The following is an 18277-nucleotide window of genomic DNA, read 5'->3' as shown; positions in this document are numbered from 1 at the left end:
CTACTTACTTGTAAAATGAAGAACAAAATACTTATCTTACTGGACGGTTGTGAAAATTAAATATGAGAATGCAAAGAACACTTGGCACATAGTAGATATTCAGATAGTGGTAAGTTTCTTTCTCCCTCACTCCTCATCCCCTGCCAGGTCAGAGAATGAGTTTCTTTGAAGTTTTTGTTTTAGAATGACTCTACTAGGTCACAAGTTTTTTCCCTAGTTACCTTCTACCACATTAGTTTTAATAACATAAAGCAAATTTCTTGCTAACCCTCCTTTGTGTTTAATAATCTAGGCATGAAATTGCCTTAAAATTTTGGGGAATTAAATACCAATATATAACATGTTTTCTATGGAGTTGCAAAGCAACAACATAATGGTAGAAACATTACCTCTGATATGGAACATTATGGCAAAAGAACCCCTCAATTTAAGATCAATTTCTATATTCTAGATCAATAATTTAAAATGGTATCATTTTTATATCATAACTTTTAATGTACTGAACATGAGCCAGTGTGCTGGAGGATGCTAGGGAGAAAAAGATAATCATGCAGGAAACCAACCTGAAAGAATCTTACAGTTTAGAAGAGGATTTGAACATAAAAGAATTGCCAACAGAAAAAACAAAAACCAAAAACCAAACCCATTGACTTTTAAGAGATTATGATGATAATGGTGAAACTAGAAATAATATTTATATAGTTATATGGCATTCGTCATATGGCAGGTATCATTCTTAAAGCTTTCCATTTATCAACTCATTTAATTCTCATGACAACCTTATTACGTGAGGACTATTATTAGATGATAAATGATTTCCCCCTAGTGACTGAAATTGAATATTATTTCTTTAAAAGAATCCAATTGTCAAGCTGATCTTACATTTGTAAACTAAATTATTTATTTACTCTCCTAGTAGCTTCTATTTTCCACTCTAATTTTATCAGTAACTCGAAACTGAGGAACAAGAGAAAGAGCTGAACCTTAGCCAATTTTATTTTAGCAGCAGAGAACAGTGGAAGAGGATAAAGGTGAAAATAATTCAAAATTGAAATTTAAAATATTTGTTGATCTTACTTACTTGTGACATTATCGTTATCTATTACTGCTGTTGTGACTCTACTTGTATAAATAATTAATTTTTTATGTCTTGCCAGTTCCTGGAACCAGCTTGATATTCTTTGTGTAGAAGCTAGCCTGGAGACAGCAGACAGGAATAGGCAGAAGCAGAATAATACTGCAGGACTTGAGTGAGTGGTCTCTTTCCTCATACCTGCTTTTCTTTTTTCCCTGCTTTATGAAAATTATGAAATAATAAAACAAAGTTGCGAGTGTTTTTGGAAGGAGAGAGAACAGAGGGACGCATAGATACTCCTTTTGTAGATTTATTATGCCCTACAGTAGACATTAAAAATAAAAAAGTTATTATTATTTATATTACTTGAAGGTAAGATAAAATAACAACATTGTTAACTGAGCACCACCATATGCCAGAGAGAGTGCTAAGCACTTTACATGGATTATCTCATTGAATCCTGACAACACTACTAAGAAATAGATCTAGTCATAGACTTCATTGTAAGATGAGAACACTGAAGGACTGAGAGATTAGAAAATAATTGTCCTGAGGTATAGGCAAGTAACATGGTATTCAAAACAGGTAGTCTGGCCCTATGAACCTGCTTTTCTAACATGATAATAGAGGTTTTTTTGCATGAAAATTTAGGAGCTTCTGTTTTGGAATAACAACTAAGAAAAGCACCACAGGAAATTAAGGTATGTTATGCTGCCAAGTTAAACAGTCTAACAATAAGTAGCAATATATTTTAGTAGGAGGAGAATATCCTTGAATAAGAGGGCAAAATTACAAGGTTTCCCTTTCCATTCACTCATTCTTGCAGGCATGCAATACATATTTGCCTCCTGCGTGTCAGGCACTGTGTTAAGTGCCAGGGAGAAATAATGAAAAACAACTGCAACAACCAGACACTGTCCCTCTCCTTACATAGTCTATCAAGGGGGCGGGGGCAGGGATTTAGCCATTAACCAAATAGTTATACAAATAAATGTGTAATTAAAAACAATATATGTGCATTTGTGCATTTGTGTGGCAAGTGAGTGGCAAAGGTAGGGAAAGTATTTTTTAAAAACTCGATGTGTCTCTATTTTACTTTACTTTTTTTTTTTGTGACAGGGTCTCACTTTCTCACCCAAGTTGGAGCGAAGTGGTGTGACCTCAGCTCACTGCAGCCTCAACCTCCCAAGTTCAAGCAGTCCTCCTGCCTCAACCCCCAAGTAGCTGGGACTACAGGTGCGTGCCACCACACCTGAGTAATTTTTTTGTATTTTTTGTAGAAATGGGGTTTTACCATGTTGCCCAGGCTGGTCTTGAACTCCTAAGCTCAAGTGATCTGCCCGCCTCAGCCTCCCGAAGTGCTAGGGTTACAGGCATGAGCCATCATGCCTGGCCTGTGTCTCTACTTTTTAAAATTGTAACATTTAGCTTTGTTATATTCAGTAAAATATAAAAACTCCAATTTTCAGATATATTCTTATTATATATTTTAGGAAAATACAAAACATATTTTCATAAACTTAGGAAGTACTTATTGAAAGAATACTTTTTAATTTCAAAAGAATTGCTTTTGAAACTGAGATTTAAAAAGGCTACACTGGCTGGGCCCAGTGGGTTATGCTTGTAATCCCAGAACTTTAGGAGGCTGAGGCAGGAGGATCACTTGAACCTAGGAGTTCAAGACTAGCCTGGGCAACATAGCAAGACCTCCTCTCTACAAAAAAGCAGAAAAAATGGCCAGGTGCAGTGGCTCATGCCTGTAATCCCAGCTCTGTGGGAGGCTGAGGTGGGTGGATCACTTGAGGTCAGGAGTTTGAGACTAGCCTGGCCAACATGGTGAGACCCCATCTCTACTAAAAATACAAAAATTAGCTGGGTGTGGTGTATTTGTATTACTAATACTAATACAAAAATTAGTATTAGTGTGCACCTGTAATCCCAGCTACTCAGGAGGCTGAGGCAGGATAATCACTTGAACCTGGGAGGCAGAAGTTGCAGTGAGCCAAGATCATGCCACTGCACTCCAGCCTGGGCAACAGAGTGAGATTCTGTCTCAAAAAAAAAAAAAAAAAAAAAAAATCAGAAGAAACACAGTTCGGTGTGGTGGCAGTTGTCTGTGATCCTAGCTACTCAGGAGGCTGATATGGGAAGATTGCTTGAGCCTAGGAGGTTGAGGCTGCAGTGAGCCGTGATCACACCACTGCACTCCAGTCTGGGTGACAGAGTGAGACCTGGTCTCAAAATGAAAATAAAATAGAAGAAAGTAACATTAAGTTTCTTTGTTTGTTTTTGTTTATTTATTTATTTTTTTGAGATGCAGTCTCGCTCTGCCACCCAGACTGGAGTACAGTGGTGCCATCTCAACTCACTGCAACCTCTGCCTCCTGGGTTCAAGTGGTTCTCCTGTCTCAGCCTCTTGAGTAGCTGGGACTGGTTACATTAATTTTAATGAATAGTTATGATCAATCAAACATTTAAAAGTAAGGATAATAGCTCATATTTTGTGACTGGGGTAACATTTTCATTTAAAATTTTAAAAGCATCAAAACGAAAGCATTAAGCAATAGGCTTAACATGTTCTTACCTGTACTGTAGCTTTGGGCATCCATGCTAAAGCAATAAATATTTTCTCCTTAAAACTAAAACCAGCAAAGCACATCAATATATATGTGATTAAAATTCGAACACATAATGCCAAACTCAGAGTGGCAACAGATATGCCTACAACAGATGAAAACAAACATAAATAACAAAATATTTGTGAAGAAGTGTTCTTTATGCTCAGGAATATGATTTCTAAAACTTTTGAAAGCATTTTAAGGCTATTGTCTCTTCATATGTTTATTTTACATAAAACAATGATTATAAAAAATGAATACAATTGAGGATTCTCTGTAAAGTGCAAGAGATTATCTGATGGTGGAGGTACCAGGAAAATTAAGACAGATGACATTTATACAATTTTGAACTAATAGACCTTTTTTGAATACTTTTCTTTTATTAATAATAATTTATTTTCTGAGAAGGATTCTTGCTTTGTCACCCAGGCTGGAGTGCAGTGGTACAACCTCAGCTCACTGCAACTTCCGACTCCCGGGTTCAATTGATTCTCCTGCCTCAGCCTCCTGAGTAGCTGGGATTATAGGTGCGCACTACCACACTGGGCTAATTTTGTATTTTAGGAGAGGGGGGTTTCCCCATGTTAGCTAGGCAGGTCTCGAACTCCTAACCTCAAGAAATCTGCCCGCTTTGGCCTCCCAAAGGGCTGAGATAACAGGCATGAGCTACCACACCCAGCCAATACTTTTAAATGAAAGTATTCAAAAGTACTGATCGTATGAAATATTTTCCCTCAGGAAAGAAATCTTATATTTATTTCCTCAGATAACTCAGGGAAGATATTCAGGGCTGTCCTTGGTTTAAAAGAAAACAGGGCACACAGTGTAAAGGAAGAGCAATATGAAAATATGACACTGTATCGACATGTGTTTCTGAAGAAGGTCCTTGTAGCCATTCAAAGATATATTGTAAATAAAATAAGAGTATTTATAATTTTCTTAAATATTTTGAATTTCATATATTTCTGTGTTCTAATTATTCTTACCAATAGTATTTGNACCTGGTCTCAAAATGAAAATAAAATAGAAGAAAGTAACATTAAGTTTCTTTGTTTGTTTTTGTTTATTTATTTATTTTTTTGAGATGCAGTCTCGCTCTGCCACCCAGACTGGAGTACAGTGGTGCCATCTCAACTCACTGCAACCTCTGCCTCCTGGGTTCAAGTGGTTCTCCTGTCTCAGCCTCTTGAGTAGCTGGGACTGGTTACATTAATTTTAATGAATAGTTATGATCAATCAAACATTTAAAAAGTAAGGATAATAGCTCATATTTTGTGACTGGGGTAACATTTTTCATTTAAAATTTTAAAAGCATCAAAACGAAAGCATTAAGCAATAGGCTTAACATGTTCTTACCTGTACTGTAGCTTTGGGCATCCATGCTAAAGCAATAAATATTTTCTCCTTAAAACTAAAACCAGCAAAGCACATCAATATATATGTGATTAAAATTCGAACACATAATGCCAAACTCAGAGTGGCAACAGATATGCCTACAACAGATGAAAACAAACATAAATAACAAAATATTTGTGAAGAAGTGTTCTTTATGCTCAGGAATATGATTTCTAAAACTTTTGAAAGCATTTTAAGGCTATTGTCTCTTCATATGTTTATTTTTACATAAAAACAATGATTATAAAAAATGAATACAATTGAGGATTCTCTGTAAAGTGCAAGAGATTATCTGATGGTGGAGGTACCAGGAAAATTAAGACAGATGACATTTATACAATTTTGAACTAATAGACCTTTTTTGAATACTTTTCTTTTTATTAATAATAATTTATTTTCTGAGAAGGATTCTTGCTTTGTCACCCAGGCTGGAGTGCAGTGGTACAACCTCAGCTCACTGCAACTTCCGACTCCCGGGTTCAATTGATTCTCCTGCCTCAGCCTCCTGAGTAGCTGGGATTATAGGTGCGCACTACCACACTGGGCTAATTTTTGTATTTTTAGGAGAGGGGGGTTTCCCCATGTTAGCTAGGCAGGTCTCGAACTCCTAACCTCAAGAAATCTGCCCGCTTTGGCCTCCCAAAGGGCTGAGATAACAGGCATGAGCTACCACACCCAGCCAATACTTTTAAATGAAAGTATTCAAAAAGTACTGATCGTATGAAATATTTTCCCTCAGGAAAGAAATCTTATATTTATTTCCTCAGATAACTCAGGGAAGATATTCAGGGCTGTCCTTGGTTTAAAAAGAAAACAGGGCACACAGTGTAAAGGAAGAGCAATATGAAAATATGACACTGTATCGACATGTGTTTCTGAAGAAGGTCCTTGTAGCCATTCAAAGATATATTGTAAATAAAAATAAGAGTATTTATAATTTTCTTAAATATTTTTGAATTTCATATATTTCTGTGTTCTAATTATTCTTACCAATAGTATTTGATTCAAGCAATGAAACAGATACTTCTGCTCCAACTAAACCAAAAAGAAGTGGTTGAAAAATATCCCATACATTTGTAATAATCTTTTGGACTTTCATCTATAGAAAAGAGAAATACATTTATAATTATTTTGGCACATAAATACATTTCAGAAACTTAAAGTCTCCCTCCCTTTTTTTTTTTTTTTTTTTTTCAGTTTTTAAGTATTTTAGAGATGGGATCTTGCTGTGTTGCCCAGGCTGGAGTGTAGTGGCATAATCATAGCACACTGTAGCCTTGAACTCCAGGGCTCAAGTGATCCTCTCACCTCAGCCTCACAAGTAGAACTACAGGTGTGTATCACCATGCCGGGCTAATTTTTAAATTGTTTGTAGAGATGGGGTCTTGCTATGTTGCCCAGGATGGTCTGGAACTCCTGCCCTCAAGCGGTCTCTGGCTGTGGCCTCCCAAAGCACTGGCATTATAGGCATGAGCCACCATGCCTGGCCTAAAGTCACTTAACATTTAATAAACTTAAGACATTTTATTTTAATAAAAATGTTAATTAATAAAAACTGAGCACTTTGATAGTTTTACTCAAGCACTTAGGTAGAATTTGATTAAAAGAAACTCACAAAGCAATAAAATAATACTATTTGGCCATTTTGTCACAAAATAAGTGATGTCCTTAGGGTTCTAGCCATGTTTAGTATGAGTTCCAGATTTTGTCTGTAAGTTAACTGAACAGAGATAGAACTACATCATGCCTGATGAGAACATACCCAGTTCATGCAAACATTTAGGTTCTCGGAAGGGGGTTGGGAAGCCCTCCACTAACAACCATCCTGGAACTCAATCCCATTAAAGCGAATCCTGATACAGCATATACTACTAGGAAAAACAATTTGGAAGTCTGAGAGGCCTGCTTCCAAAGAACCCATGTTGAATACTTTAAAGTTACTTTTTCCTTAAAACAAAACCAAAACATATATTAGGTTCTCATTTAGTTGCCTACCCAGCTTCCCTTTTCTGGAAACGAATGCCTCCCAGTGCTACTTCCCCAATTAAAAGGTTACAGGAAAGGCCCTTATTGGCCTACAGTATTCTGGCTCTTCTTCAGGAATTTGGATGAAGAGATTTCAGTCTCAGTCTGGGTTTAACATTTTTTTTTTTTTAAACAGAAGATACGTAAGAACTTTGATGTCTCTTCCTTGAGGTATAAACTATCTTCATAACTATTTCCCTTAAGACTGCGTTTTCTGATTCGCACTTATTAAACTATGGTTAAAAAAAAGAAAACAAAGAAAACAGTGTTAGTATTCTTTACTATCCTTTTGTTACTTTTAATCTTTGAAACTTTAGTTCTGTTTCTTTTATCATTTAAAAAATTCTTGTAGTTTTAATTTTATTTATTGACTTGCATTTCATTCATTTCATTTCTTTTATAATTATGATTATATAAGAATACTAAACAAAATGCCACTATGATTTTTGGTTAGGGAACTTCTCAAGCTGATTCTAAAATTTATCTAAGAAAGAATATGTGTAGGAACAGCCAAAAACTACTTTAAAAAGAAGTATAATCTATATTCGATTTTGACACATAAAACTGCAGTGATTTAAAACAGTGGTGTTGGCATAGAAATAGAGAAGTAGGATTAAATAGACTTCAGAATTAATATATATGGGAGAATTTAGTTCATGTTAAAAAACTGAATTATTGGCCGGGCGTGGTGGCTCAAGCCTGTAATCCCAGCACTTTGGGAAGCCGAGACGGGCGGATCACTAGGTCAGGAGATCGAGACCATCCTGGCTAACACGGTGAAACCCCCTCTCTACTAAAAAATACAAAAAACCAGCCGGGCGAGGTGGCGGGCGCCTGTAGTCCCAGCTACTCTGGAGGCTGAGGCAGGAGAATGGCGTAAACCCGGGAGGCGGAGCTTGCAGTGAGCTGAGATCCGGCCACTGCACTCCAGCCTGGGCGACAGAGCGAGACTCAAAAAAAAAAAAAAAAAAAAAAAACTGAATTATTAATGTAATGAATTGGTCAATAAACAAACAATTTGGCAAAAAATGACCGTCTAGTTTATGTGCATATATCTGTATGTACATATTCATCACATGCAAGTATATATGTGTGTCTGAATATATATGTATATTTATGTGTGTGTATACATATACACACACACACATCGCGCATGATGTAATTCTATTCTGTTCAGTTAACTTACAAACTGTGTGTATAAATATATATAGTTTGTAAGATACACACATGTATATATGTATATCCTTACCTCACAGCATTCACAAAGATAAATTCCAGATAGATTAAAAGACTAAATGAAGAAACAAATTAAACAATCAAAAACTACCAAAATATTAAATGATAATATACAAAATAGTATATCTTTGTAATGTTTATATGTTATAATCTTCAGTGAGAAAGTCCTTCTTAAATGAGATGCAGAATCCAAAACCAAAAAAGGAAAAACCAATAGGTTTGGTCATAGGAAATTTTACTTCCACACACAAGACACCATAAACAAAGTTGAAGATAAACAAAAATTACATGCAATATATACATAACAAAGGATCTGTAGCCCTAACATTACTAGAAACTATAAATTAGAAACAACAACAAAAAAATAACCCAATAAAAATGGTCAAAGAAGATCATAGGTATTTTAAAAAGAATATATGAAGAGAAGCTTACTATACTACTAATCAGAGAAATGTAAATAAAGAATAACAACATCACATAATTGTAAGAAACTATAAAAACTGAATGATGAGGTCATCTAATAGTAGAAAGAATAGAACTAGTGATAATATCAAGTGCTGTTGATGAGTTAAGACATTAGATATTTTTGTGCACTGTTGGCAGAATGTAAATAACCAAAATCTTTTGAAGGGATAATTTAGCAGTGCCCATCAAAATAAATATAGATCATTTCCAGCCAGGTGTGGTAGCTCATGCTTGTAATCTTAGCACTTTGCAAAGTCAAGTGGGGAGGATCCCTTGAGCCCAGGATTTTGAGACCAGCCTGGGCAACATAGGGAGACTCTGTCTCTAAAAAAAAAAAAAAAAAAGTAAAAAAAGATCATTTATAGGACTCTATTCCAGTAGATGTACCTGTAATTCCAACACTTTGGGAGGCCGAGGCAGGAGTATCATCTGAGGTCAGGAGTTCAAGACCAGCCTGACCAACATGGTGAAACCCTGTCTCTCTTAAAAATACAAAAATTTGCTGGGTGTAGTGGTGCATGCCTGTAATCCCAGCTACTAGGCAGGCTGAAGCAGAAGAATCGCTTGAATCCAGGAGGCAGAGGTTGCAGTGAGCCGAGATTATGCTACTGCACTCCAGTCTGGGTGACAAGATTGAAACTGCATCTCAAAAAAAGACATGAACAACACTGTTTACAACAGCACTGTTTGTAAATAACAAAAAGTGGAAACGATCTCAATGTCTATAAATAGAATACTGGTTACCTAAAAATGTAAGGGGTTTGATATTTGAGAGTGGTGGGGAATAAAGAAATCTTTTACATTTTATTCCCTGTTTTATTATTTTACAAGCATATCTATTTTTATTTATTTGTTTATTATTTATTTATTTTTTTTTTGTGATGGAGTTTTGCATTTGTTGCCCAGGCTGCAGTTCAATGGCATGATCTCAGCTCACTGCAACCTCCACCTCCTGGGTTCAAGTGATTCTCCTGCCTCAGCCTCCTGAGTAGCTGGGATTCCAGGTGCCCACCACCACACCACCACGCCCGGCTAATTTTTATATTTTTAGTAGAGATGGGGTTTCACCATGTTGACCACGCTGGTCTCAAACTCCTGACCTCAGGTGATCTGTCTGCCTCAACCTTCCGAAGTTCTGGGATTACAGGCATGAGCCACCGTGCCCGGCCTTTTACAAACATTTTTCATGGATTAATTAAAATGTCAATGAATAAAATAATTAGATTCATAAAAGTAATATAATAATATTACATAACTCCTGGGAAAAAGAGAAGCCTGATGTGACAACGCAACTTCTGATTCCATATTAGTATATTTTCAGGTGCTTTTCCTAAATATTTTATTTCCTTGATTGATTTATACACTTTCTTGAGGACAGAAAACCTTTTGGAACATTTTCCAACCAGAATGAGGGGATTTCCTAAATATATGTAAAAAATTCAGTTGTTTTAGCTTTTAAAATATAGCGTATTAAAAATATTCACCTTTTCTTGGGACCATTTTGTCCCTGCAATGAAACTCAACACTAGTGTGAATAATCCTCCAGATCCATGTAAACCTATACGTTGGCTGCCTAAGACAGCAGAAACACACATAGTCAAAATAAGGAATCCTCTCTTCAGTGCAAGTTTTTTCTAGAATTAGATAGATATTTAGAAATTAGTTTACATTAAATATATAATACAAGATTTGGCATTATCTATTATATATTTTTGACCCTTTGATATTATGTCTTTAAATGTTATATTAAATGTCTAAAATTTTGATTTTCTTTCTCACCATATATTTTAGGAGACTTACTACCAAGTAACAAAATTCACAACTAGTAACATTTCATTTTCTGCCACATCTCTGATACTAATATCAGTAAAATGGTTAAAGTATTACTTTAAGTGAAGAAGAGAAGAGACCCATACAATCTCCAGTTTCATATAACATATCCAATGAATTCTTAAAAAATATTTGAGTGTCTCTTTGGCCAAAATGTTACAGCTAAATTTGGATGGAAATTATAGAAATACAAAAATAATGGCATGTTTTCATTTAAGGCAGGAAATGGCTAAGTTTAAGAGTGTTGCCTCTGTCAAAGGAGAGTAGGAGTGAATTTAAGTCAGAAAATATGCAGAAATTAATGGGAACCTATCTCCCCCTGAAATGTTTAAGGGAAAATTTAGGGGAAATTATCAAATATCAATAGGCAATTTAGTAGAGAAAGGGAAAGTATAATTCAGAGGGATATTCTGCATTAAGTATATATCTTTATATTCCTTATTTGCCAAATCAGGAAGCAGAGACTTTAGTCAAAGCCATGGACCTGTATCAATCACTGCTGTGCTCAGTTTCAAGTACAGAGCAGGCATTGGAGGCTAGTTTTAGAGAAATAGAATTAAGTATTAAATTTCATGGATCTTACCAAAGTTTAATATTTTGAAAAAAAATGTCTAACACTATACTTCCATAAAATAGATTTTGTATATACCTGGTCTTCACTTGGAAAATATCGAACAAAAAATCCCAAAACAATTCCTGCCAGCAGACTAATAGATACGCTCTTTATAGAGGCTATGGCATTATTAACTATACCACCTGTAGAGGCACACAATAAAAAAAATTCACAAAGAAATATTTTCATATATACTACACATCAGAAAAGCAAATCTAGGTGGTTCATGAAGAAAGGTAAGTATTTTACAGAACAAATATATGAAAATGGTCTTTAAACATGTAGATCTATTTAGTACATTAAATATATACTATCAAATAATTTAATATATACACACAACTTGGAAATGTCCATTATATAAATAGGCCAGAAAACAAAGACTTAACGAGCCACAAGATGCTCCCCCACTTAGTGAGGTAGTCTGGGCGCAGTGGCTCACGCCTGTAATCCCAGCACTTGGGAGGCTGAGGGTGGATTACTTGAGGTCAGGAGTACAAGATCAGTCTGACCAACATGATGAAACCCCATCTCTACTAAACATACAAAAATTAGCTGTTCATGGTGGCGCACACCTGTGATCCCAGGTACTCAGGAGGCTGAGGGAGGAGAATCACTTGAACCCGGGAGGCAGAGGTTGCAGTAAGCTGAGATTGTGCCACCACACTCCAGCCTGGGTGAAAGAGGGAGACTATGCCTCCAAAAGAAAAAAAAAAAAAAAAAAAAAAAAGACCAAGTGAGGTACAAGAATGGAGAGAGACCAAAACACCTGTGGCACTTAGCACATGGCTGGTAAGGGCTATATTAATAATTCTTCTTTGATATACTATATGAAAAAGAAACAAATGATTTTAACATAAAAAGAACAACGTAATAACAACATAAAAGTTTTTGCTCCAGGGTCAGTCCTAGAAACATTCAAGGGTCAATTAAGATTTCAGTATATTTAAGTATCTGCTTTTGGTGAAGAAAAAAGAAAAAAAAAAAAAAAACCAATACAAAAGATTCCAGTATATTTTATATTCATTAATATTAATAAATCCATACTTGTAGTTCATTGTAATAAGTAAAAAACAAAAAATAAAAAAAACAGATTCTGAGTCACAAAAATAGTTCAGTTAAGCTCTGGGTAGTGGATTCAATATAGTAAGTAAGCATATTTTTAGACATATTTTCTACTAAATATAACAGGCAGGACATGGTGGGCTCACATCTTTAATTGTAGCACTTTGGGAGGCCAAGGCAGAAGGATTGCTTGAACCTAAGAGTTTGAGACCAGTTTGGGCAACAGAGTGATACCCCATCTTTACAAGAAAATTAAAAAATTAGCCAGGTATGTGGTGTGTACCTATAGTCCAAGTACTTAGTAGGCTGAGGGAGGAGGTCCCTTGAATTCAGGAGTTCGAGGCTGCACTCCAGCCTGGCTGACAGAGCAAGACCCTGTCTCAAGAAAATAAAATACAGTAAAAATAAAAAATAATATAAACAGAGTGATGTCAGCCAGATGGTGGAAAGGGAAGCTCCAAACTTTGATTTTCCACAAAGATACCAATTGAACAACAATATATGGTCTAAAAGCCTTTACGGAGTTCCATAAACCATTAAGAAGTTCTGGCCGGGCGCGGTGGCTCACGCCTGTAATCCCAACATGTAGGAAGGCCGAGATGGGCGGATCACGAGGTCAGCAGATCAAGACCATCCTGGCTAACAGGGTGAAACCTCGTGTCTACTAAAAATACAAAAAAATTAGCCAGGCGAGGTGGCGGGCACCTGTAGTCCCAGCTACTCGGGAGGCTGAGGCAGGAGAATGGCGTGAACCCGGGAGGCAGAGCTTGCAGTGAGCTGAGATCGTGCCACTGCACTTCAGCCTGGGCGAAAGAGCGAGACTCTGTCTCAAAAACAAACAAACAAACAAACAAACAAACAAAAAAGCATTAAGAAGTTGTAGTAGCACAGACAAGTGCAAAGCCAAGAATAGTGGCATTGAACAAATAAGAAAAGCTGTTGCATTATACTCATGATACCCCTTCCCCAAGCTGGAATAGGTTGGTGTGGCTGGGAGAAAGCACTCAACTTGCAGCTTCTCCATTAGCAGGGAAAGAGAAGACTGGCACGGAACAGTTTTATGAGGCTACCTGAAGCTCTCTCTCTCTAACTTGACACCCAACCAGCATACTTTGGATACGTGGGAGCCACTGAGAATAAAGGAGAGGTCAGAGATGATGCAGCACCAGGGAACCTGCAGTACCACAGACAGACAGATACCAGAGGGAGCAACAGCTCCAGAAAAAGAAACTGGCAAACCTCTACTTGGGATATTGCATGTATAAACCCAAAGAAGATGCATTCCCAGAAAAGGTTTGAGAGGCTGCCAGAGCCTATAGCCATGCTGATTCAGGTAAAGGTCTTCCGTATGAAGCCAGCTGATAAAAACTGGGAGAAGTGGCAGTTTTTTCAAACATCCAAATCTTGGCAAAAATAAATAAAAAATAACACGGCATAAGAAGAAACAGAGAAACCTAATGACTAAATTAAAGGAGCAAAATAAATCTCCAGAAACCAACTCTAAAGAAATAGATAAATGAGTTACCTGACAAAGAATCCAAATTAACTCTCTTAATGAAGCCCAATGATAACAGAAATAGACAACTAAATGAAAGTAGGAAATAATTAATGAACAAAATGAAAATACTAACAAAGAGATAGAAACAAACAAACAAAAGGAATCATACAGAAACTCTGGAGATAAGGAATACAATAGCTAATTGAAAAATTCACTATAGGAAATCACCAACAGACTATGTAACTAACTGCCCAATGGGTTCACCTTGTGCCCTGCCTAGTCAGAGCTGATTTATCAAGACAGGGGAATTGCAATGGAGAAACAGTAATACATGCAGAGCCAGCTGCGCGGGACTCCAGAGTTTTATTATTACTCAAATCAGTCTCCCCGAGTATTCGGGGATCAGAAGTTTTAAAGATAATTTGGCAGGTAGGGGCTTGGGAAGAGGGGATTTGTAAGATTGGAGATGAAATCACAGGGGGTTGAAGTGATGTTTTCTTGCTGTCTTCTGTTTGTAGGTGGGATGGCAGAACTAGTTGAGCCAGATTACCAGTCTGGGTGGTATCAGCTGATTCATCTAGTGCAGGGTCTGCAAAATATCTCAAGCACTGATTTTAGGTTTTACAATAGTGATGTTATTCCCAGGAGCAATTTGGAGAGGTTCAGATTCTTGGAGCCAGAGGCTGCAAAACCCCTAAACTGTAATTTCTAATGTTGTAGCTAGTTTGTTTATCCTGCAAAGGCAGACTGGTCCCCAGGCAAGAAGGGGATCTCTTCGGGAGATGGCTATTATCAACTTTGTTTCAGAGTCAAACCATAAACTGAATACCTTCCCAAAATTAGTTCATCCTACTGCTAGGAATGGACAAGGACAGTTTAAATGTTAGAAGCAAGATGGAATTGATTAGGTCTGATCTCTTTCACTGTCATAATTTCTTCAGTTATAACTTTTGCAAAGGTGTTTTCAATAACATCAAGCAGAAGAAAGAATCAGTGAAACTGAAGGCTAGTCATTTGAAATTACAGAGTCAGAGGAGCAAAAGGGAAAAGGAATGAAGAGTGAAGAGAGCCTAAGAGACTTATAGGATGCCATCAAGCAGACCAATGTATGCATTATGAAAGTTCCAGAAGGAGAAGAGAAAAATAAAGGGGCAGAGAGCCAGTTAAAAAAATAATGACCAAAAACTTCTCAAATTTAAGGAAGTAAATGAACATACAAATCTAAGAGGCTCAAAGAACTCCAAGTTAAATAATTTGCAAAAAACCTACAATGAGACACCTTATAATCAAACTGTCAAAAGTCAAAGACAAAGAGAGAATCTTGAAAGGAACAGGATCAAAGCAACTTTTCACATACAAGGGAGATGTCATATGGTTATCAGTGGAATTCACAGCAAAATCTCTACAGGCCAGAAGAGAATGGGGTGATATATTAAAAGGGCTGAAAAAAACCCCAAAAAAACTGTCAATCAAGAACCACATAGCCAGTAAAACTGCACTTCAAAAATGAAGGACAAACAAAGAGTTCCCCAGAGAAGTAAAAGCTGAGGGAGTCAATCACCACTAGATCTACCTTACAAAAAATGTTAAAGGGAGTCCTTAAGTGGAAATGAAAGGATATTGGATAGAAATACAAAATCATACAAAGTATAAACTTCTTTGGTAAAGGTAAATATATGAGTGAACACAGAATCCTGTACTACTGTAATGGTGGTAAGTAAAACACTTTTCTTCTTTACTTGTTTCTTTTTCTTTTTTGAGACAGAGTCTTGCTCTGTTGCCCATGCTGGAGTGCAGTGGTTTGATCATGGCTCACTGCAGCCTTGCAGCCCTGGGCTACAGCAATCCTCCCAATTCAGCCTCCTGAGTATCTGGGACTACAGACATGCACCACCACACTCAGATAATATGTTTAAATTTTTAGTATTGATAAGGTCTTGCTGGTCTCAAACTCCCAGGCTCAAGCAATCCTCCCACTTTGGACTCAAAGTGCTAGGACTACAGGTGTAAGATACCACACCCAGCCTGTAATTCACTTGTAATTGAAGCATGGAATTTAAAAGGTAAAAGCATAACATTACTTTATTAAATTATGTAAATAAACAATATAAAAATATGTATTGTGTGACATTGATAACAAAATGAGAAGGAGAGGTAAAGAAGTAGAGTTTTTGTATGTGATTAAAGTTAAGTTGTTGTCAATTTAAAACAGATTATTATAAGTATAAGATGTTTTCATGTAATTCTACAGTAACCACAAAGAAAAGACCTATAGAAGATACACAAATAAAAATGAGAAAGGAATCAAAGCATGTCCCTACCAAAAAAAGAAATTAGTGAAACATAAAGGGAGGCAGGAAGAGAGGAAAAGTGGAACAAAATAGCTACAAGACATATAGAAAACAATTAACAAAATGACAATAGTAAGCCCTTCCTTATCAATAACTAATTTAAATGCAAATAGGCTAATTTTCCAATCAAAAGACAGAGACTGGCTGAATGGATTTAAAAAAATCTAAATATATACTATATGCAAGAGACTCACATTAGATCTAAAGACACACAAAGGTTGAAAGTGAAAGGATGGAAAAAGATGTTCACTGCAGTTGGTAACCAAAAGAGAACAAGGATGGCCATACTTAGACAAAACAGAGTTTAAGTCAAATAGTAGCACAAGAGACAAGGACATTACATAATAATAAAAGGGCCAATTGACCAAGAAGATATAGCAATTATAAATATATATGCAACTAACAGTACAGCATCCAAATATATGAAGCCAAACTAGACAGAATTGAGGGGCAACATAGATAACAACATCATAATAACAGAAAACTCCAATATTCCACTTTCAATTATAGATACAACAACCGGACAGAAGATCAACTGGAAAACAGAGAACTTGAACAACATTATAGACCAGTTGGACCTATCTGAGATATACAGAACACTTCACCCAATAATAGCAAAATACACTTTCTTCTCAAGTACATACCAAGACTTTTCCAGGATAGATGGCATGCTAGTCCACAAAACAAGTTTTTAAAAATTCAAGAAAACTGAACTCATACCAAGTATCTTTTCTGACCACAATAAAGTGACATTAGAAATTCATAGCAGAAGGAAAAAGGAAAAGTAATAAATACGTGGAAATTACAAAAATATACTCTCTTAAACAACCAATTGGCCTGTATGGTTAATATTAATTGTCAATTCAATTGAGGGATGCTTAGATGCCTGATGAAGCACTGTGTCTGGGTATATCTGTGAGGGTGCTGCCAGAGGAGAATGACGCATGAGTTAGTGGACTGAGAAAGACCTGTCCTCACTGTGGGTAGGCATCATGCAATTGGTTGCAAGTGTGGCTAGAACAAAAAAGGCAGAAGAATGGGAACATTCAGCTTGCTTGGATTTCTTTTTTATGTACTCTCTCTCTCTTCCAGAGCAGTATGCCTTTTTCTCCTCTTGCCCTTGCACATCAAACTCTAGGTTCTTTGGCCTTTGGACCCTGGGACTTGCATCAGCAGCCTTTTGGGAGCTCTCAGGCCTTTGGCCTCAGACTAGTGGCTGCACTGTCAGCTTCCCTGGTTTTGAGACGTTCAGATTTGGACTGAGCCATGTCACTGGCTTCCTTGGGAGCCATGTGGTAGGCTTCTCTCATTTTCCAGCTTGTAGGACTTTGCCTTTGTAATCATGTGAGCCAATCGTCCTTAATAAATTATATTTCATATATATATAAATATATTCTCTTTTATATGCATATATCTATATCTATATCTATATCTATATCTATATCTATATCTATATCTAATCTATATTTCCTATTGGTTCTGACCCTCTGGAGAACTCTGATGAATACATACTCAAAGAATAAGTCACAAGGAAAATTAGAAAATGTCTTGAGACAAATAAAAGTGGAAACACAACATTTCAAAGCTTGTGGGATGCAGCAAAATCAATATTAAGAGGACAGTTTATATATCTAACTGCCTACATTAAAAAAGAAGAAAGATCTAAAATCAGCAACTTAGCTTTACACCTCAAGAAACTAGAAAAAGTAGAACAAACTCAACCCAATGTAAGCAAAAGGAAGGAAATAATAAAGTCTAGAGCAGAAGGCCGGGTACAGTGGCTCATGACTGTAATCCCAGCACTTTGGGAGGCCGAGGTGGGCGGATCACCTGGGGTTGACAGTTCGAGACCAGCCTGAGCAACATAGAGAAACCTGTCTCTACTAAAAAATACAAAATTAGCTGGGCATGGTGGCACATGCCTGTAATCCCAGCTACTCTGGAGGCTGAGGCAGGACAGTCACTTGAACCGGGAGGTGGAGGTTGCAGTGAGCTGAGATTGCGCCATTGCACTCCAGCCTGGGCGATAAGAGCGAAAGTCCATTTCAAAGAAAAAAAAAAAGTCTAGAGAATAGAAAACCCTGTGAAACTAGTTGTTGTTTCAAAGTT

At 36.7% G+C, this 18277-nt stretch overlaps 1 protein-coding gene and 1 long non-coding RNA gene across 2 annotated transcripts in view; both read right to left on the bottom strand.

The window, feature by feature from the left end:
* The window catches only part of SLC9B1 (solute carrier family 9 member B1), a 131421-nt gene that overhangs the window by 788 nt on the left and 112356 nt on the right, over positions 1-18277 (bottom strand). The window contains exons 8-11 of the mRNA XM_017877079.1: positions 11294-11400; positions 10299-10448; positions 6079-6187; positions 5050-5186 (exon numbers count right to left, since the gene is read on the bottom strand). Coding sequence (XP_017732568.1) covers positions 5050-5186; positions 6079-6187; positions 10299-10448; positions 11294-11400 — 503 coding nt within the window. The remainder of the gene's footprint in view (positions 1-5049; positions 5187-6078; positions 6188-10298; positions 10449-11293; positions 11401-18277) is intronic.
* LOC108532809 (uncharacterized) lies at positions 98-4691 on the bottom strand. Its single transcript, XR_001886557.1, has 3 exons — positions 4680-4691; positions 3660-3796; positions 98-140 (listed from the first exon to the last, which is right to left on the bottom strand). It is a non-coding gene; the product is annotated as an uncharacterized LOC108532809 (long non-coding RNA).

The sequence above is a fragment of the Rhinopithecus bieti genome, unplaced genomic scaffold (genome assembly GCF_001698545.2).
Source record: "Rhinopithecus bieti isolate Rb0 unplaced genomic scaffold, ASM169854v2 scaffold_9690, whole genome shotgun sequence".
Taxonomy (NCBI): Eukaryota; Metazoa; Chordata; class Mammalia; order Primates; family Cercopithecidae; genus Rhinopithecus; species Rhinopithecus bieti.
This window is presented reverse-complemented; position numbering and strand designations above follow the sequence as displayed.